This window comes from Alosa alosa, chromosome 9 (genome assembly GCF_017589495.1).
Source record: "Alosa alosa isolate M-15738 ecotype Scorff River chromosome 9, AALO_Geno_1.1, whole genome shotgun sequence".
NCBI classification, from domain to species: domain Eukaryota; kingdom Metazoa; phylum Chordata; class Actinopteri; order Clupeiformes; family Clupeidae; genus Alosa; species Alosa alosa.
The window spans coordinates 21916603-21935326 of record NC_063197.1 but is presented as its reverse complement, the minus strand read 5'-3'; the positions used below and the strand labels follow the sequence as shown (position 1 = coordinate 21935326).

At 43.7% G+C, this 18724-nt stretch overlaps 1 protein-coding gene across 6 annotated transcripts in view; it reads right to left on the bottom strand.

Moving 5' to 3' along the window:
• Window positions 1-3286: 3286 nt before the first annotated feature.
• Window positions 3287-18724, bottom strand: part of atp13a3 (ATPase 13A3) — a 40936-nt gene continuing 25498 nt past the window's right edge. For 2 of the 6 annotated variants that reach the window (XM_048251890.1, XM_048251891.1), the window contains 18 exons: window positions 18252-18368; window positions 17807-17824; window positions 17520-17676; window positions 17057-17177; window positions 16541-16665; window positions 15269-15441; window positions 14067-14195; window positions 13565-13644; window positions 13254-13296; window positions 12808-12917; window positions 12316-12412; window positions 12068-12140; window positions 11684-11861; window positions 11013-11194; window positions 10539-10627; window positions 10283-10363; window positions 9001-9093; window positions 3287-7292 (listed from right to left, as the gene is read on the bottom strand). In XM_048251890.1, coding sequence (XP_048107847.1) covers window positions 7092-7292; window positions 9001-9093; window positions 10283-10363; window positions 10539-10627; window positions 11013-11194; window positions 11684-11861; window positions 12068-12140; window positions 12316-12412; window positions 12808-12917; window positions 13254-13296; window positions 13565-13644; window positions 14067-14195; window positions 15269-15441; window positions 16541-16665; window positions 17057-17177; window positions 17520-17676; window positions 17807-17824; window positions 18252-18368 — 2067 coding nt within the window. In that variant the 3' untranslated portion in view covers window positions 3287-7091. Of the gene's footprint in view, window positions 7293-7353; window positions 9094-10282; window positions 10364-10538; window positions 10628-11012; window positions 11195-11683; window positions 11862-12067; window positions 12141-12315; window positions 12413-12807; window positions 12918-13253; window positions 13297-13564; window positions 13645-14066; window positions 14196-15268; window positions 15442-16540; window positions 16666-17056; window positions 17178-17519; window positions 17677-17806; window positions 17825-18251; window positions 18369-18724 lie in introns of those variants that run through there. The other 4 variants (XM_048251892.1, XM_048251894.1, XM_048251895.1 and 1 more) reach the window with 4 other exon arrangements.

Below are 18724 nucleotides of genomic sequence, written 5' to 3'. Positions count from 1 at the left end.
GGCGGTAGTCATTCAGACATGATGGACATTTGTTTTTCGGTACTGGAACAATAACAGACTGCTTGAGGCAAGTAGGAACTGTCTCTTGAGCCAATGATGTGTTAAAGATATAAGTGAACACAGGAGCTAACTGAGCAGCGCAGGATTTCAAAACCCTGTTAGAAATTCCATCCGGTCCAGTAGCTTTTCTACAATTTACCCTCCTAAAGGCATTGCTCACATCGACCTCAGAGACACAGAAAGGTGCATCCTCATTTGCTTCACATGCTGCAGCTAGTCCAATATAGTATGTGTTTTTCATGTCAAAGCGAGCATAAAAAGCATTAAGTTCATCAGGGAGGGCTTTACTCACATTCATCATAGGAGGGGACTTTCTTTCAAAGCCAGTGATGGTTCGGAGTCCTTTCCACACTCGTGCTGGATCACCCTCCAAGAAATCAGCTTCAACTGTCTCTATAGCGCCGCTTAGCATCTTTAATTGCACTACGTAAACTATAAGATGCTGCTTTGTAATCCGTCATATCCCCTGAAATAAGCCCAGCATTATAAGTCATGTAGGTGTTATAACGTACACACTTTTGCTGGAACACGATTCTATCCCCCACACTTTTTGTCAGATTAAAATGAAAGTAAAATATGGAAATAAACGCTCCCGTAAAGAGTTGGAACCGTATCTACCATAACGCATACACAGAGAGACACAAATAGGTCTGTTGATTTGATTGAACGGTCATCCAGCCAATCACATCAAGTTAGCCAGTGAAGAACCAGAGCCGCTCTGATCAAATTCAAAGTGTGCGTCTTTCAAGGCTGTGCTGCTGCTTCTGCATTATAACGTCTGCAGTGAGCAGATTTCAGGTAGAATTGAAATGATAATTGTTACCGCATTATGCTAATTTAGTAAACCAAAATCCACTGTCTGACAGTTTTTGTCACAATGCAGAAATGCAGGCAGTCAATAAGTGAAAGCAGGGGTGCGCGCACCAAGGCACTGTTTTTTCTGCAGAAAGGCCCTTGGCTACTGTTCTCAGAGCATTATGCTTTCTCTGTCTATTATCTGCAGCTTTTCTCAAACTATGGGCCTCCTCAACAATTAACCTACTGGTCCACGTAGCCGCGAAATTAAGTTATGCCCGGTGCTTCACACGTCTGATCATTTGCAGCAAGATTGAATTGTATGGGACCGCGGACTGAGAAAAAAATAAACTAGGCTAAAAGTTTCCCCAATCAGAAATACTCATTTGGTGTGATCAACTATATAGACATAGCCCAGTCAGCACACATACGTCTCCAATACGCTTGGAAAAGATCTGAACAGCTTAATTACATCGCGTTCCATTTAGAACGTCTTATTTGACCTGATCTACAAACGTCGGCGGCATTTCAGTGTCAATGTGTGTGGTAGTGCTACATTTACTGGAGATCTTAATGTCTAAAATACGATCGCGTTCCATTTAGAACATCTTATTTTGATCTTACAAACGGCGGCGTCAAGACACATTTGAGTTATACATCTGAGACCTAAGATTTCCAGCATGTAGAACTCAATAGAACGCTTATGAGCGCTCATGCAATGTGTGCGTCCCTGCAGCAAGTGAAACTGGAGGTAACGTGGGCTAGAAGCAACAATAGTTTAAACAACAACGTGGCTTCCTCTAACGGTCAATGGAAAAACCATAGAAACGGCTAATCAAAATCTTTAAATTGACATTAATTAAGCTGGCTACAGTATATGTAACACAATTTATTTATATTCCCTTTGCATATGTTTGGGTAGACTTCAAACGTTTTTGAATTTGAGCTTACAGTTCTGCACTATTCTGTGTCCTTCACATTTATTTAATAGGTATTAGTGATACCTCGAAATTAGGCTGCTGTCTGTTAGGCAATTTATTGTAGCCTGCTAACCCATATGCACAAAACATAATTTCTGAAATGATTTCTTGATTTATAACATGAGATATGTCTCCATGTAGGGTAGTGTCAAATAGTGAAGTGATAGCAGGTAGATTATGTAGGCCTACATGTCACATGAGCCACACATATGACGGGCGCTGCTTCTTCTGTCCCTCCCAAACTGCATTAAAATGGTGTGTATAGCAATCAGAATCTCAATTTCTTTTCGGGGGAGAAACTCCCGGACACCAATATAGTCCGCACCCCTCTCAGAAAATACTTACAACATCCCTGTAGGGAGTTATTTATCATTTGGCCAGATTGTTTTATTTTCCTATTCCACAACCCCCACACTTTTAAAAAGCTTGATACGCCTCTGTTTACAAGAACCTAATCTCATCTGTATAGATGGGTTTAGCCATCTAGTTCTTCATTACAACCTCAAGGAGAAATACCCTAAGAACAAGTTTTTTGCATGGTCAGGACAACTTCAAATCCAGATTCTCCGTTGAAATGTATGTCTCCATCATTGATACTTCTAGATGATCCCAATTAACAAGTTCATCTACTCAATGTCATATGAGGGATTTAAAAAAGATTGACATCGATCCCAGTAACCACTCTTTAAGTGGCATGTATTAGTTAAAAGATTAATTAAATTAAATGAAAAGTATAGGATATCAATTTCACACTGTTCCTGTCTAGTTATTTACTTCAAAGCAAAGCGTTTGCATATTTCAGACTTCAAACATTTTTCATTAGGAATGAATGTGTAGGTGTTGATGATCTCATGTGCTGTGTGACTGTTAAGCCTTTGAAGTCCCCCCCATTTCCTGCACTTTCATGTCTGATAGAACCTGTACATCACATTGAGTGATAACCAGTTAGTCACGCATTAGAACTAACAGCTGAGTTTCCCAACATGCAGGACATATTGACTCTTCGATCTGTTAATAATTGACACACTGCATTTGCAGCATAGGCATATTGTGCAGTCTCAATGGAAAGCAATAAAGTAGAGAACATGAGACCCACATTTGCTGGCTATGTGGTAAAGTGACCTGGATTTCAGTCATACCAGAAGCGAAATCTTACATTCAACATGTGTAGTCTACATATGCAAGTCAGACCATATCATGTGATGTGCATGGAACATTGTACAGTTAGTATGCATTAACCTATCGAAATGCAGTGTGCTACAGTCATGCAACCCCACCACTGGCTTTGCGCAATCTCTGAACCAGACACTTTACACAGATTTGCTAGAATTAAGCAGACTTAAAAGTGCTTAAAACCAGCTAAAATGACTTTTCTTTTCATTTGAACTATGATACTGCCTCCAAAACATACAAAGAAATGCCTGTAAAAACACTCAGCCAAAAGAGTATGAGACTCTTGATGATTTTATTGCAAAGAATTAGGGGGCAAGAGAAATCAAAAAGAACTTGGATACCTCTGAGAAATTGAATCATCAGAAAACAGATACAAATAAAAAATAAATTAAAAATAAATTAGACGTAGAAAAGCAATTTACATCTCTGCAAAACATGATTTAGAAAAAACATGTGTTCCATCTTTAAAGAGAGGAGATACAAACAACCACCACAAAAAAAAAAATCAATTTTGGCTGTAGGGGTGAAAAGGAGTCTGGAGACTAACATAAAGAAAACAAAATAAAAGCACAGACACAAAGGCCCTGTTGTTCTGTTTTATGGTCATTGTCCTTTAATTCGGCTCCATTTTTCATTTAATCAATCATTTATTACAAATACATGTACATTTCCCTGAGGATGTAAAACCACTCAAGGTTTATAAGTCCTAGTGGCTGAACTGTTCTTTAGACAGACACAAAACGCCTCTTGATGTGTTGTTAGAACACACAGTAAAAATGATACATTTACAACATATTTTTCTTCAATTTGTTTTCTATGTACCTTTCTATGGAGTATAACATGTTAGATTAGAGCTGTGTTTAAGGGCATGAGACATCTTGAAGACAAAATTAAATTTGATGTCGGTGTCTGCATCCAGATTTGCAAATTACATTTGATTAAAGACTGTGAATAAGGTGCCTGGCCTCTTGTCTGACAACAGACTGTATAAAGCCCCCTTAGCAACCGCATGGTCCCGTGTAGGGGCACAAATGGGAAAAGGTATAGACACAAAGCACTTCTACAAGATAAGATGTTCAACAGTATATGAATAAAAAATCTGCAGCAACAATTAAGAAAGCAGTTTTCACCCAAGAGTACATTTGTTGTGGGGTCTAGCCACTGTTAGAAACATAGAGGGAAAGGCAAACAGAATGACAGAACATCGTATAACATAGACCATGAGAAAAAGAAACACATTCAATAAAAGACTAGAACTTTCCATCTAGTTTGAATGAATCGCTCCTGTTTACAGTGGAATCCCTTATTTCATGTTTTAAATAAAATGGGCATTGCATTGTGGTGATGACTTAAATAGGTAGACATTGACCTCCTTTTAAAAGATCAGTTCAAGAGCCAAATGTTATTTTATAAACCTCTATGACAAAAATGAAAAGGGAAAAAAGGGGAAATGCCCAGTGGATGTACACTGAGAACAAAAGAGATCAAAACGCATACCAGCCCTCTTTCCAGACATGACAAGACATTTACATCATCTCAACAGCACAAAAATATACAGACAGACATCTGACCTGGACAATCTATGACCAAACAGTACCAAAAAAACAATACAAAACAAAACAAACAAAAAAACATAAAAAAAGCCCTTACTCTGATATTAAAGAACAAACCTAGAATTGTCTAAACACACCTAAACAATTCCATTTCAAAAAGCTTAATTTAAATACATGAATAAATGTACATCTCAAACAAATATACAGCCGGAGTTAAAGTTTTAACAGTCCACATATTTGGACACACTGAAATATTCTAACAAATTTTGGAGCAATTGTGGGACATTCTTTCGGTAAATTTGATATTTCCAGCATTTTATTTGGGAACACTAACAGTATTGTAATGCTGAAAGCATATCTCACAATTCAAAAGAGGAAGAATCATAGCGGACCAGTTCAAACAAGTTTTAAAAAGTTGCCTCTGACCCTCAATAGACTAACTGGGGACAAATTGGAATAGGTACGTTATGAGTTAAAGATGGCATGTAAAATCAAATGAGATTAAGATGACAGGTAGGCCTATTTTCTGCTGAACATTTTTTTTTTTTTTTAAAGTCTTCCAAACTAACTTTATTTTGGGAAAATCATATTTTCATCATCAATAAATCACATGGTCAAACTGCAACATATTGTAGGTCCATGATTACATTACTCATCATAAATTGTATTGACTTTTCCTGAAATACCAACCATGAATACGTTTGAGGAAAAACTTTTCCTTTTTCACACCTGACTAAAATCAGTGCCAACACCTACAGTACATCCGTATCGTACATAGTGTTGCTGGCATTACAACAGCACCTATGGACACTCATACGCCAGTCTACAATACTTGACTGTAAATCAGATGTTCAGTTGGGTTCTCCTTATACTGACTTCCATGTGAATAGACAAAATAAACTCCTCAGGAACCCCCAGTTGGGTTCTCCTTCTACTGACTTTCATGTGGAGAGTGAGAATGGCTCAGGACATATTACTTGCACTGTTGCTGAAATCTGATGTCAATTCCAACGACGCAACGTATACTATCTATATCTATCTATCTATATCTATATATATATATATATATATATATATATAAAGACCTTTTAAAAAAATACCTCACATGGACATGTGCTGTATTTAAGCTGATGCTTTCCCTAAGTGGACATACACTGGATTCTGACATGATATGTCACCATTTAAAGAGAGGAAAACAAAACAATTAAACCAAAAAAAGAAAAAAAAAATTGCATACAGGACAGACGTGTGGCTTTTAACACTGCTGGCCAAAATTCCTCGCCTGCAACGCATACACGGCATGAAATGCTGGCGAGAGAGAGACAAACAGCACTCTTGCAGGAAGGCCAGCGATACACCTCAAACCAAAGCCTCTTCCCTGTCTCCCCTCAGGCCCCCTTTACCTGTACGGAACAATGTGCTCTATTGGGAGGGCAGCCCACGCCTCTGATTGGTGCTGCCGGCGGTGAGTTTGAGTCTCATTCTGAAGAGCCCAGCTCTAACAAATGTGTCCACCTTGTCAGTAGCGAACCCAGTCGATGTGTTGTTTGTTTGAAAAAGAAAGTGCACACAGCAAAGGGACTTTTTTCACAATGCCTGGCCTTTTAGTCTGCATCATCATCATACTAAATTCTTCCATGGGAAGAAATGAAAAAAAAAAAAAAAAAAAAAAAAACAATTGATTAATATATAGGTGTAAAAATGACTGGCTTGCAGATCCATCAAGGTTTTTCTGTTAATAACTTACGGGAGTTTATGATTTCACATGCATGAGTAGTTGCTTTTGAATGCAAACCTTTGGCATGCAGCCTGTATATAACAGCCTAATTTAAACAACAGGTTTACAATTGCATCAGAACACTTGGAGACCTCTCTACTCCACGGTGAGGATAGCTGGCTGCTGGAGAGAGGTGGGCAAAAGGGTGTCGTGTAAGAAAAGCACAGACTGCCTGTTTGTCGTTCTTATTTTTTTCCTATCATTTTTGGATTACCAAAAAAAAAAAAAAAAGAGAAAAAACAGTTGTGCGTTGCACATGATCTCAGCACTGTAAAAAAGAAGAAAGAAAAAAAATACATTGGGTTTCAAAGCGATACCATTGAAGTTGGATAACCCAGTAGCAGGCTCCCCAGTGTTTCCAGGCTGTCTGAGTGGCTGACCCGCAGTTCCCAGCCTGGGGGCACCACTCAGCACGAGCCTGAGGGGGGTGGACAAGTCTGAGCAGAGACAAAACACAACGAAAAAAAGCACACAGCCCTAGTTGTGTCCATGGCCACAGCTGCAGGTGTCGTAGTAGGAGGTATAACTCTTTCAGTTCTTGCCATTGCTGTTTGTCCGTGTGTTTCTTTTTCCCAAACCTGGGTTGGTTTTTTTTCTGTCTCTTTTTGCTTTTTGCGTCTAGAACATCTTTTATAATGTTGACCGTTTGACACATTTCTGCTGCTCTGGTCCCAATTTAAGCATGGGCAACAGGTTGGGGGCACTAGTAGTCTTGGGGGAGGAATAGGGGGGAGTATGGGGGGCGGAGGGATGCTAGGATGCTGGGATGATCTGGTACGAGCCGTTCTCTGGCCGAGGTGGGGGCTTGGCCTCCGTGGTGGTTTTGGGCTTGGGGGGCCAATCGGGGTCCACGCTGAGCTCCTGGGCCAGGTGCATGTAGCGCGCTTTGGGCACCTTCCTCCTCTGGCAGGTGAGCCACGACACACACCGGTGGCCCCACAAATCAACACTGCCCTAAAGAGACACAGGCCGAGACAGGTGCCAAGGAGGAGAAGGACAGAGAGAGAGAGGGGGTGAGAGAGTAAAAGTAGTAGAAGAGTAGAAAATCCACTAAAATCTTTTAAAATCTTTTAAAATGCTTTTTCTGGTGAAAGGACATGGACACGAACATTTCATGAATATAAAAAACAAGGAGCGAGTGCACCCTTTTATCTTAACTTTTAGCTTAATTTGAGGGCAAAACTTTCCATACCATGCAGTTGCAAACTATCAGCGACATACCTATAGGCCTGCTGACAGTTAGAAAAGCTTGGCAGTGGACAATTCTCATAAACAATATTCAAAGTCACGTGGTAGTCAAACCATCAAGGCTATACTTCAAAGCATGGCTGCATCACATGTATCAATGTTCTCATGCAAAACTGGGACACTGCCCTCAATTATGTATGAAGATGATGTTTGCACAGTCCCCACTGCATGTCAGTAATCGGGGTCAGCATTACCATAAGCTCAGTAAGCGAGTGGGTGAGACTCAACCCCATTACCAAGTGCATGCTCAGCACTTGAAGAGATACATACCTGAGTCACGTTGCTTATTCAAATACACCAGTGTTTATGCACTCACACACACACATGCATCCCCACACACACACACACACACACACCAGATAAACAGAGGCCTGATGGGCATGCAGCAATGCTGGAGCCATGGGACAGAGAGAAGGTACACACAGACAGAAAGAGCAGGGGTAATCGGTCCCCTTGAGCTGCAACAGCAGCAACAGGCCACTAGGGGGCGAAGAGCACATGGAGGAAAATCATGTTGGAGCATGCAGAGGCAGATGTTAGGGGGAGTGTGGTGTGAGGGGAGGGGGAGAACAAACAGCCAGGACCAGATGAGATTACATACACTGCAAAAGTATAAAGAGACTGCATTAGTCAAAAATGTAATCAGGATTTCAATGCTTGAACTGCAACTGCCTGAGCCCATACGTTTTTAACAAGGCAGTGGGGAGCAGTTATTCTCTAATGTGTTGTATCACAAGTATGATTAATAATCACAATTACTAATTAGAATACATGCTGACATTCCTCAAGAACTGTTGAGGTGATACATCTCATATACACTGTTGAGGTGATACATCTTTTCATTGAGTACTACTGGTATGCTTACTCATACTTTCACAATGAAGTGAAGGCTTTTTATAGAGATGTCTTGTACACTATTCCCTTACTTTAGGATAAAGAAATGTCAAGCACTCGACTTGACCGTTACAGTGTAACAGTGTGTTACACTGGACATTGGCCTTCTCAGTTGACTAATAAGTAGGCCTACGTCACGTCAAGGTCTAGAGTCTTACATCAGCTTACAACAAATCAACCACAATTACAAGCACACAGCTCTACCAATCTAATGTGAAGTGTTATTTATCTGTGTGGTAAACAATTCTATTGAGCCACATCAGTCAGGACACGTAGAGACTGATGGACAAGCTAGTGCAAGAAAAGTAACACTGGTTATAAGCTGCTGGCTCAAGCGAGCGGCTAGCAGCTACTACATATTAAAAATACACGCAGAGGACTGTGAATATGTGCTCTTTATGCACTGCTTGTGCTCTGTATATTCATCTGGTCTGGAGAAAAGAGATATCAGTGGAACAGGGGGAAGAGAAGAGATGGGGAGAGGAGTGGAGAGGGAGGAAGGAGGTGTGAGTGTCCGAACCTGTGGTGTCGGGGCGGCAGGGCTGGCGGCGTAGCTGCCCTGCTTGTCTCGGCTGAACACAAGCTTCCATAAGACGACGTCAAGGACGAGGGTCTATGGAACGAGGCCGTGGTGGAGCGGGAAGAACGGAGAGAGCTACTGATCACACTGCTGGTTCATTCAAGATTTGTTTGTTTGCTTGCTTGTTTGCTTGTTTGTTTGTTTCACCCAGTCTTGAACATTTAGAATAGACACTACACACTGTGCTTGCTTTGTGTTTGCTTTACTGTTGGTGATTCAGGCTATTTGTTAGTCAAAAGAAGAGGCAGAGAGGATGTTGCGCACTTTACAGAAAAAAAACAACAATAATTTAGGTGATCATTATTGTTAGCAAAACACACCATCTATAAGACACTGAATCACTGTGTTGTGGATTTATGAGGTAAAAACACTTGATTGGACAAACTCGGTCCACACTGATTGGATGCTTGACAGGTGCAGAGGCCAGGCCGCGGCGGCATTGGCTAATTGTCTTACTAGCATCTAGAGGGGGAGGGGGTTATCACTAGGGCTAGCGGCACAGCGCAGGGCAAGCCATGGGTGGACACAGCCAATCAGAGTTGAGCACTGTGGTCTGCCCATTCCTGGGAGAGACCAATAGATTCTCTCCATCTCTCTCAGGCAAGATAAAGAACTGGAAACAGAATAACTATGAAAATCCACACTACAAAATCTGGCTGACAATGGTATCATCGCATGAATATGACATAATGAAGTAATTATGTTTTATAGTTTCATGTGTGTTGAGAAGTATGCCAGATAGCAGATGAATGTTGGCGTGAGTCAGGGAATGAATGAGTGTAAGACTGAGGGGGTGTGTGAGGCATATACCAAAAAGCAAATGAATGCTGTTGAGTGAGTGTGTGAGAGAGGCTTTGTGTGTGAATGTGTGCAAGCGAGTGTGAGAGTATGGGACTGCGTGTGTGTCTGTGTGTGTGTGTGTGTGTGTGTGTGTGTGTGTGTGGTGAGGCCTTGTCTGAGTCCAGGTGCAGTAGCTGTTTCATTGGGTTACAGTCAGGTGTTAAAACAGAGAGCTGACATAGAAAACAACAAACTACATACTTAACAGACTTGAACTAAATGTCAGCATGCACTGTGATACTGTATGATGTGTGACAATAGTTTTAAGTATTATATAAGGTAGAAGAAAACAAAACTCAACTTCAGGTCTGCAATCTCATATGAAAGTGGTTTTGATCATACTGACTACATAGACATGAAAAGTTTACAGAAAATGTCTTACCTCCACAAAGATAGAGACAACAGCATTGAGGAAGATGATTAACAGTATGGTGAGGCGCCATTCCATAGGAACACACACAATCTGGGGATGAATCAATTAATCAAAATGTCACTTTCAAGACATTTCCAAGGACATCTCTCTGGATATTATGTCCAGATAGCCTCTCAGACCTTAAGTGTGTGTAAGCAAAATAACTGACAGCCATTTGTAAAAAGTGTATCAATCTGCAGTCTGAGCTAAGCCATAAAGCACTGACCTCCAAAAAGTCGTCGATGGCACTGTTGCGGTAAAACAGGAGGAAGAGCAGGAAGGCGTACAGGCTGCACGCTGACAGCACGAAAGGCCCTGGGGAGACAGACAACAGCCCCTCGCTCACTTCATTCTCCACAAACTGTCATTTCTCTCATGTTCAGAGCACTTAAGGAAAGCAAGCAATAAAACATTCATTGCAGGCACTTTGGGTCTGGCAGTCAGACCTTGTAGGTAGGTGCCTTTTGGGTTGTACAGACGCTCTGACAAACCCACTGTTTTGTCCTCACACTTTATTGTACCAGGCAAAGGGCTTTGTTTATAATGGACAATTGCAACATCAAGTACCGAAGCATGCCTGGACATGTCCGTGGTGCTGTTTACATTTTTTTGCTCATTAGGTCTGGCACGGCTCTCTCAGTATGGGATTTGCCATGGCAAATTAAGTATGTTCTGAACAAAGCTTTAGTTTGCCACTCACAGTTCTTATAGCTTGGCTGTCGGAAGGGCTTCCCCTTGGAGAAGACAATGGCCACAATGAGGTACTGGAAAGAGGAGACGTAGAAGAGGGTGGTGTTCTCGTAGTTCTTAATGTTGTGGTCATCCAGCTCTGTGTCATTGTGCTCGACAGAGATGTTGCTAGAAGAGGTCAGGTTGCAGGCACTGCAACATGCAGAGAACAATTGTGTTAAAATTTCAAATGTTACATACATCTAAAAAAACAAAATAGTAATCACATGTTACATAAATCTAAAACACAAAATAGTAATCAAATGTTACATAAATCTAAAACACAAAATAGTAATCTAATGGTTTGAGTTGATATGGTAACCATTTTCCAACTGAACATGCCGACTTCAACATTTTGGCTTGAATATTGGCAAACATCTTTGTAGCCTTATAAACATGGGAAACTAACTGGACATCACAATTTGTTACAATGACGTACATGTGACACATTTCATTTTATTTCATGAGTCAACTGCACAGAGAGGACTGTCTACTTGTTCTGTCAACAGCAACATAGAACCGGAAAAGTTTACCCCGCCATGAGAGAGACAAGAAGTGAATATCAAGGGGAATATCAACCCCCCAAGGGTTTAGAGTCCAGGCAGCCACTGGCCACATGCCCAGGCAGGGTGGAGTACTCACTCGGACGAGGGCGTCCACCTGTTGTACCAGCTCTGCTGGCTGACCCAGAGAAAGGCTAGTGTTTGGAAGCCGAAGCAGATGAGGATCTGGGTGAGCACAGAGAAGAGCAGCGGCCCCGAGATCAGGCCGGACGGGGGCCGCCGCGGGACCAGCTCCTTCCACGCCGGGTTCAGACTCACTGTAACAAACACACACACAGACACATAAGAACAAATACAGACAGACTACACACACACACACACACACACAGGTAGGAACAAGCAAACCAATGGGAGCATCACATGCTACTACTCACATAAGTACACACACACTCACAACTTTCTTCCAAGGACAGTAGAAGACCACATGAAACATTTCATCTGCGGAAACTTGTCACACACTTACTGGTGAAGACGATGATGAGGATGATGGCGATGTCTATGAAGAGGAACTGGAAGTCTCCCAGATTGCTGAGGATCTGAAACACGAGACGCCAGAACAGCCCTCGTCAGCACAAGGCCCGCCATAAAAAAATACCCAGCAGGCAGTGGGTCTCCATAGACACAGAGGAAGCGGCTTGTGCCCCCCACACACACACACACCCATGGGAGCTCTGAGCTGTGCAGGAGGATGCAGTGGGACAGGGCACTTACAGAGTAGAGCAGCGTGACGCTGATGTACTGGATGATGCTGTAGAGGGCCATGAACTTGAACACACAGAAGGACGTAATAAGGGCTGCCCGGCCTTCCCTGTGAGGAGGAGTGCAGTGAGGAGGCGTTACTGACACAGTGGCCCATGGATTTACTCATTTACTTCCACACAGCTGGAACTCATAGAACTTCAGATGAACTTATTAATTAGTCTCCGTTTACTTATTACCAGGGCAAAATACGCAGGATTTTACAGGTGGAACAAAATGTGTGAGACCTACTAATGCTAAGTGCTCTGGCAATGTGAAAGTATAAAGCAGCACTCTAACTTGATGATGTATCTACACTTTAATTTGTAACAGTATTATAGAGAGTGTGCATCAAAACATGGTTTGAAGTCAAGGCTCTACATTCGTCAAAAGTGTCCTTGTTGGTCCTGAGCAGCATGTGTGTGTGTGTGTGTGTGTGTGTGTGTGTGCGCAGTGCAGTCGTACCTGATGAGGTTGGGCACGCAGGAGATGTTGGGCGTTCTAGAGGTGAAGGGGGAGGCCACGGATGCCTCCAGCTCCGACAGAGAGATGCCCCCATGGGCTCTCTTCAGCGCCTGAGGAGACATGGGTCCAAGATGGATGCACCACGGTAGTCAGAGGGTATGCACTCTCTCTCACACACACACAGACAGACAGACAGACAAGACAGACAGACAGACAGACAGACATACACACGCACATACACACACACTGCAATCTGCTCATTTTTTTGTAGTCGGGATTTAAAATGTAAACATTCCAAATAAGTGTCATCCCAAGACAAAACACATTTAGGGGAAAGTACATACAAGAATAAAGTATTAACTAATATCAATTCAGTATGTCTGTGTGTGTGTCTGTGTGTGTAATGAAAATTAAATTTGTGAATGAAGGGAAAAAAAGCCACTTACACCACAGTCATTTGCACCATCACCGCACATTCCCACAAAATAGCTGAAAAGGAGGAAAGAGAAGAACTTATGCTATACAAGCAAGGACACAGGTTGCATCATACATCTGGGTGTGTATGTGTGAATAAACATAACTGTACAGTGTGTAACTACCCCTCCCCCCATGGGATTGTATATTCTCTATGAAACTACATTCTCCTGTGATTGAGTGTGTGTGGGTGTGCTTATTCTATACAAATACATATGTGTGTGTGTGTGTGTGTGTGTGTGTGTGTGTGTGTGTGTGTGTGTGTGTGTGCATGCACACTCACTCCACACTCTGCAGCGCCTCCACTAGCTGTGTCTTCTGATCCGGCGCCATCCGGGCAAACACTGTGCCATGGAGCACCAGCTGTCAATCAAGCAGACAAAGATCAGGGGAACTTCAGATCACATTCACAGATTACAGACATTACTGAATGTGGGCTCTGGAATGTGGCTCGTTTGGAGAAGCAGGCTCCTCCGATGTGTAGAACAGGACACAGCACACGCATTTATTAGGAAATAAAAGAGTTACGAGAGACATCACTCATCAGTCATGTTCAGCCAACAATTTAAACCATAACAGCAACCAGCACTTATAGTGCCAGATATACTGATTACTCTCTGGGGAAAAATGGTGCCTTGGGGCCCTGCAGGCAGACTGGCCACTTGGCACACTACACACCAACAACAAAGTATTGATAAACTGTACACAGACACAAATAATGGCTGTTCACAGCCAGACTATTTTAATCCCAATAGTCATGGGGGCTGTGCTGGTGTGGTTGCTACCTTCGGCAGCAGGTCCTGGAAGTGCTCGGTGATGACGGCAAAGGCCTTGCCGCTCATGGCAAAGTGGTAGCTCTCCTGCGGCTTGAGTTCATCGCCTTGGGTCACGTCCTCCAGGCTGATCTCCACTTCCTGTGCACACAGGAAGCCACAGACAGGTGTGAAACAGCGTTTGGTTTTTAGGATATCACCATAGCACTGCGGTTTCGGTGCCGAGGTCAGGGGGCGGAGAGAGAGGGTTGAGGGTATGAGGGTATGAGGGTATGAGGGTATGCTGAAGGTTGGCACCATGCCAAGTGTTATTCTGGCTGTGATAGCTGGCTAGGTGGGTAGCATTTGTTACAGTGCCCAATCTACAGAAAGACTGCTGAAGCATACAAACAACCCATGAAAACTATGGACCTATCTAAGCAAATGGACAAATAAGGAACAACTTTACAATGGCAATGCAGGATAAACAAATCTATCCAAATGCTTTTGTCAGGTAATTTGAGTCATGCAAATGTAACCCTGGCAGCTGCAGCGCACCTTCAGGATTTACATGAAGAGGAAACACCCCCTGCTTCCTCTGCTCTCAATGATAGAGTGTGTGTCTGTATGTGTGTGTGTGTGCACCGCAGTAGGTCCACTCAGCTGTCCATTGTTTTCACAAGCAGCCAGACAGCATTGGCCTCCATGGGCGACTTTGGAGACCAACAAAACACATTCATTCATTCCTCGGACCCAACGTCACTGCGAATTTTGAACACTGATGTCACGCACACACACACGCACACACACACACACACACACACAGACACACACACAGTAAGCCTTTGACTGACACTCAAGATTAGTTTGTTTGTGCAACTTGGGGATCTGAACTGGATCTGAAGCTAATCCCAGGTCATTCAAATAAACAGGTGGAGCATCAGAGCCCTGGAGAAAGTGATGCATCTCAATGAGGTGTCTGTGTGTTTGAATTTCAATTGTGCCAGGGCAAGCTGATCCTGTGTTCTAGAAGAGTTTGCTGATCCCATTTCTTTGTATTTGTAACCTTTCCAGTATTTTGGTTGGAATGACAGATAAACCCCTGCCTAGCCATGGTATTTCTAAGCAACTCAACAATGCTAAATAAAGAAAATTATTACAAAGTGAGTAACGTTATATAGTGTGTGCTCTGTGAAAACTGTGAAGCTTTTGTATGTCCAACAGAGGGCGCTGACCTCCAGCCGTGGAGCCTTGGTGGAGTTCTTAGTGGGGTTGTCCGCGTAGCGCCAGTTGATCTTGGCCGCCTGGCCGTCCTTGGGGGGCAGTGCGTCGGCGATGATCACCCGGTCCTCGGGAGGGATCATCCCACAGTCCCGTGCTACAGATATGGCCGTCAGCATGTTGTCACCTGAGCCAATCAGACACGGAGAAACAAACAGACCAAGGAGAGAGAAGAGAGAGTGAGAAATTAGGAAGAGCGGAAGCTTATGAAGGAAAAGGGCCGTGAGAGAGAGAGAGAGAGAGAGTGATAAGACACTGGAGAAAGAACTCAAGAGAAAGACTCATTTTTCACTTGGCTTGATTTCGTGGAGGTAAATGGGGTGCTTTTCATTCTTCGCTGCTTTGTTCTCAGACACAGCGCAGTTATATAATCACTTTGGCCCTCACCCAAATGGGCTGCATGTCCCTGACCAGGTTGTGCGCGGGGGCGAGGGAGGGAGAGCAAGCGGGCGGCGACAGTGGTGGTGGAGTTGGAGGCGAAACTCAATCTAAGAGCATGATTACATTTACAATGGCGGGGGCAGCTAGCCGGCCTCTCCTCAAGCTCTGGACTTTGGAGCTCTTTGACGGTAAGCCGCAGCACTGAACGCTTTATTAGACGGGATTCCAGGAATGCCGCGCAAATGCGGGCGGAATTAAGCCCTGAGCCTCGCAGGAAAAACAAGCACCCTTGGCTCCCCTCGACCTCTCCTTTGTTCTACCGATGCCTACCCGCTCAAACCACACGCCTCAGACAGGTGGGTGAATGGTGTGTGGGGTTGGGGGACCCCCACCATCGACTTCAAGGCAGCGCTGCCTGGCGCTAGGGTCAACGGTGGGGCCACAAAGGACCATGATATTCATCTCACCTATAGGTCACCTATAGAAGTGAGGAGGCACATTTGATCTTGCCTTGTTCCCTTTGGCTCACTGATGGCAACCACTGCCAGTCTGAGCTACTATGGGGGAAGAGGGTGTGTCTAAGGTGTGTCCAAAAACTCCCTCCGCACATCAACACTTGTTCTACATAAAACCTTTCATTAATAAAATAAATGAAAAGTCACAGCAAGATCCAACAGGAACTCTAACTTACTGCAGTCTTTTACTGCATTCCAAAGGTCTTTTGAAGAGTAGGCAAGCCCGCGCTTGACGACGGTCTGGCATGCCAACACAAAGCCATCTTCTGCACAGTAGTGCCCACCATTTCCGCGCTAAGGGGCTAAACGCTCAAACAGCCACACTCGTACCTGTGACCATGACGGTGCGGATGTTGGCTCGTCGGAGGTCCTCTAGCACACCAGGGGTCTCTGGCTTCAATTTGTTTTGCATGATGATCAGGCCAAGGAACTCCATGTTGGCTTCAATATGATCCCTAAACACAGACAACACATGTGGGAGAGAGAGAGAGAGAGAGAGAGAAAAAGAAAACAATAGACTTACACCAGCAGGCAACGGCATATGGTGTACCTGCTTGTTTTGCGGAAGGTCAATCCAGGTCAAACAACAGCAAGAAATATAAACACACACTGCTGTGATCAAAGCGACCACACTCATTTGTGTATTACACATTATACAGCAAGTGTGAGGTGAATCAGATTGTTAGTCCATTGTAAAAGTTTAACTATGAACTCCATTGGGAGAAGGAAGGGCCTTCCTCTCACTCCTCAACCACACACACAAACACACACACAAACACACACACACACACACACACACACACACACACACACACACAGGTCTGTCTATGTCCTTTAAAGACTTACCGGTTCACGTTCTGGACTTTATGCCAGGTCAGCTTGGACTCCAGGCGTCGGTGTGCCAGGGCAATGACCCGGAAGCCCTGTTTTGTGTAATCCTCCAGTACCTCCGCAAAATCCTCTGGCACTGCATCATGGGGAAAAAAATAACAAAGGATATTTCATAGAGTCAAGAATAAGGATTTGGATTTATTTCTGGTCTAATCAGTTAACCATTTCTGCAATACTGAATGATTTCTCGAGCTAAGCTATTTGTCCTCAAAGCTGAGTTAGTCAAAGCAATCACAACGTGTTTAATTTTCTTGGTATGCAAATGTATCCCTTAGCCAAATGTACTGTACACGTGAAATAATGCTGGACATCCACACCACGGACAATGGGACTGTCCAGTTTTTGAGATGTGTCTGATCAGACTAACAGGCCCTGGGGCCTGGTAAGGAAGGAAGGAGAGCAGCCCTTGCGTGCCCACCTGAGTCTTTCTTGCAGAGGCTGGCCACCACCTCGGGGGCACCCTTGAGGAAGGCGTCCATGCGTTTCTCCCCGAGCGTCCGCGTCACCACACACATCCTCTGCAGTGCCGAGGAGAAGGGGAACTGCCGCACGATCCCAATCTCGTAACCAGTCTGCTGGAAAAGAGAAACGGCATCGGAGCGAGAGAGTGAGCAGGCTTTTGTGCCACTGTGAACGCAGCTATGCAAGATTCATGTGTCTGGTACTGGTTGCACTCGTCTCGTCTTGTGTCGTGTGTCAACTCACCGACAATTCATACAGCTCCTGTGGCAGCGAGGGAGAGAGTGAGAGTGGGAGAGAGAAAGTCATTAGAGTGAGCCAATCAGCTCAGTGCAGTGTAAGGGTTAGCCATTAGCCTCAGCTGCCCTCAGGTCAGGTCAGGTCAAAGGTTACACAACACTGCAACAGATCCCAGTTACTACTACACTTTAATTAGTAAGTAGTTACTACTTCCAAATCTCAGTGTGTGTAAGAAGTGAAATCAGAATATGTGAAATGTGACTGATCTCAAAAGTACACAAAGCATGCATACCATTTTGCTATGCCAGAGAATTTGTCCAGTGCAATATTGAGGACAAGGAGGGATCATTATAGAAGATTTAATCCAACAGAACTGTGACATGCAAACACTATCTGCATCATAAAACCTTTTTGGAACCTAAGGATGTGTGTGTGTGTATAGCAACTGTACCATGTCCTGATCAGGTGACACGATGGGCTCTGGAAGGAGCTGCTTGGGCGGCCGCACCACAGTGGGCATGATGCGGTTATGGAGCGCTGTCTCCTCCTCTGTGGCCTCCTCCAGGATCTGATGACACACACACACACACACAGGGACAAATTTAAAGCAAAATGCAAATAGCAAAATGAAAAGCCACGTGTACACACAAACACACACACAATCATAACCATAACCCAAATTACAGGCATGGCCTATATGCAGCCACAGCCATAAACCACTTCACAGATTCCAGCTTGAGGACATAAAACAAGCCTGTTGCCTGCCACACAGACAGGCCTAGGCTAAAAGCTCACTTCAGAGCACATATGTATACTTTTGAAAGATGAAGCCACTTCAAATGCCTGATTTGCCGAGGTCCATGTGAGTACAAATGCATCAGCATGCCCTTATGCACCATACTAGCGCATGTGAGTGACCATGAC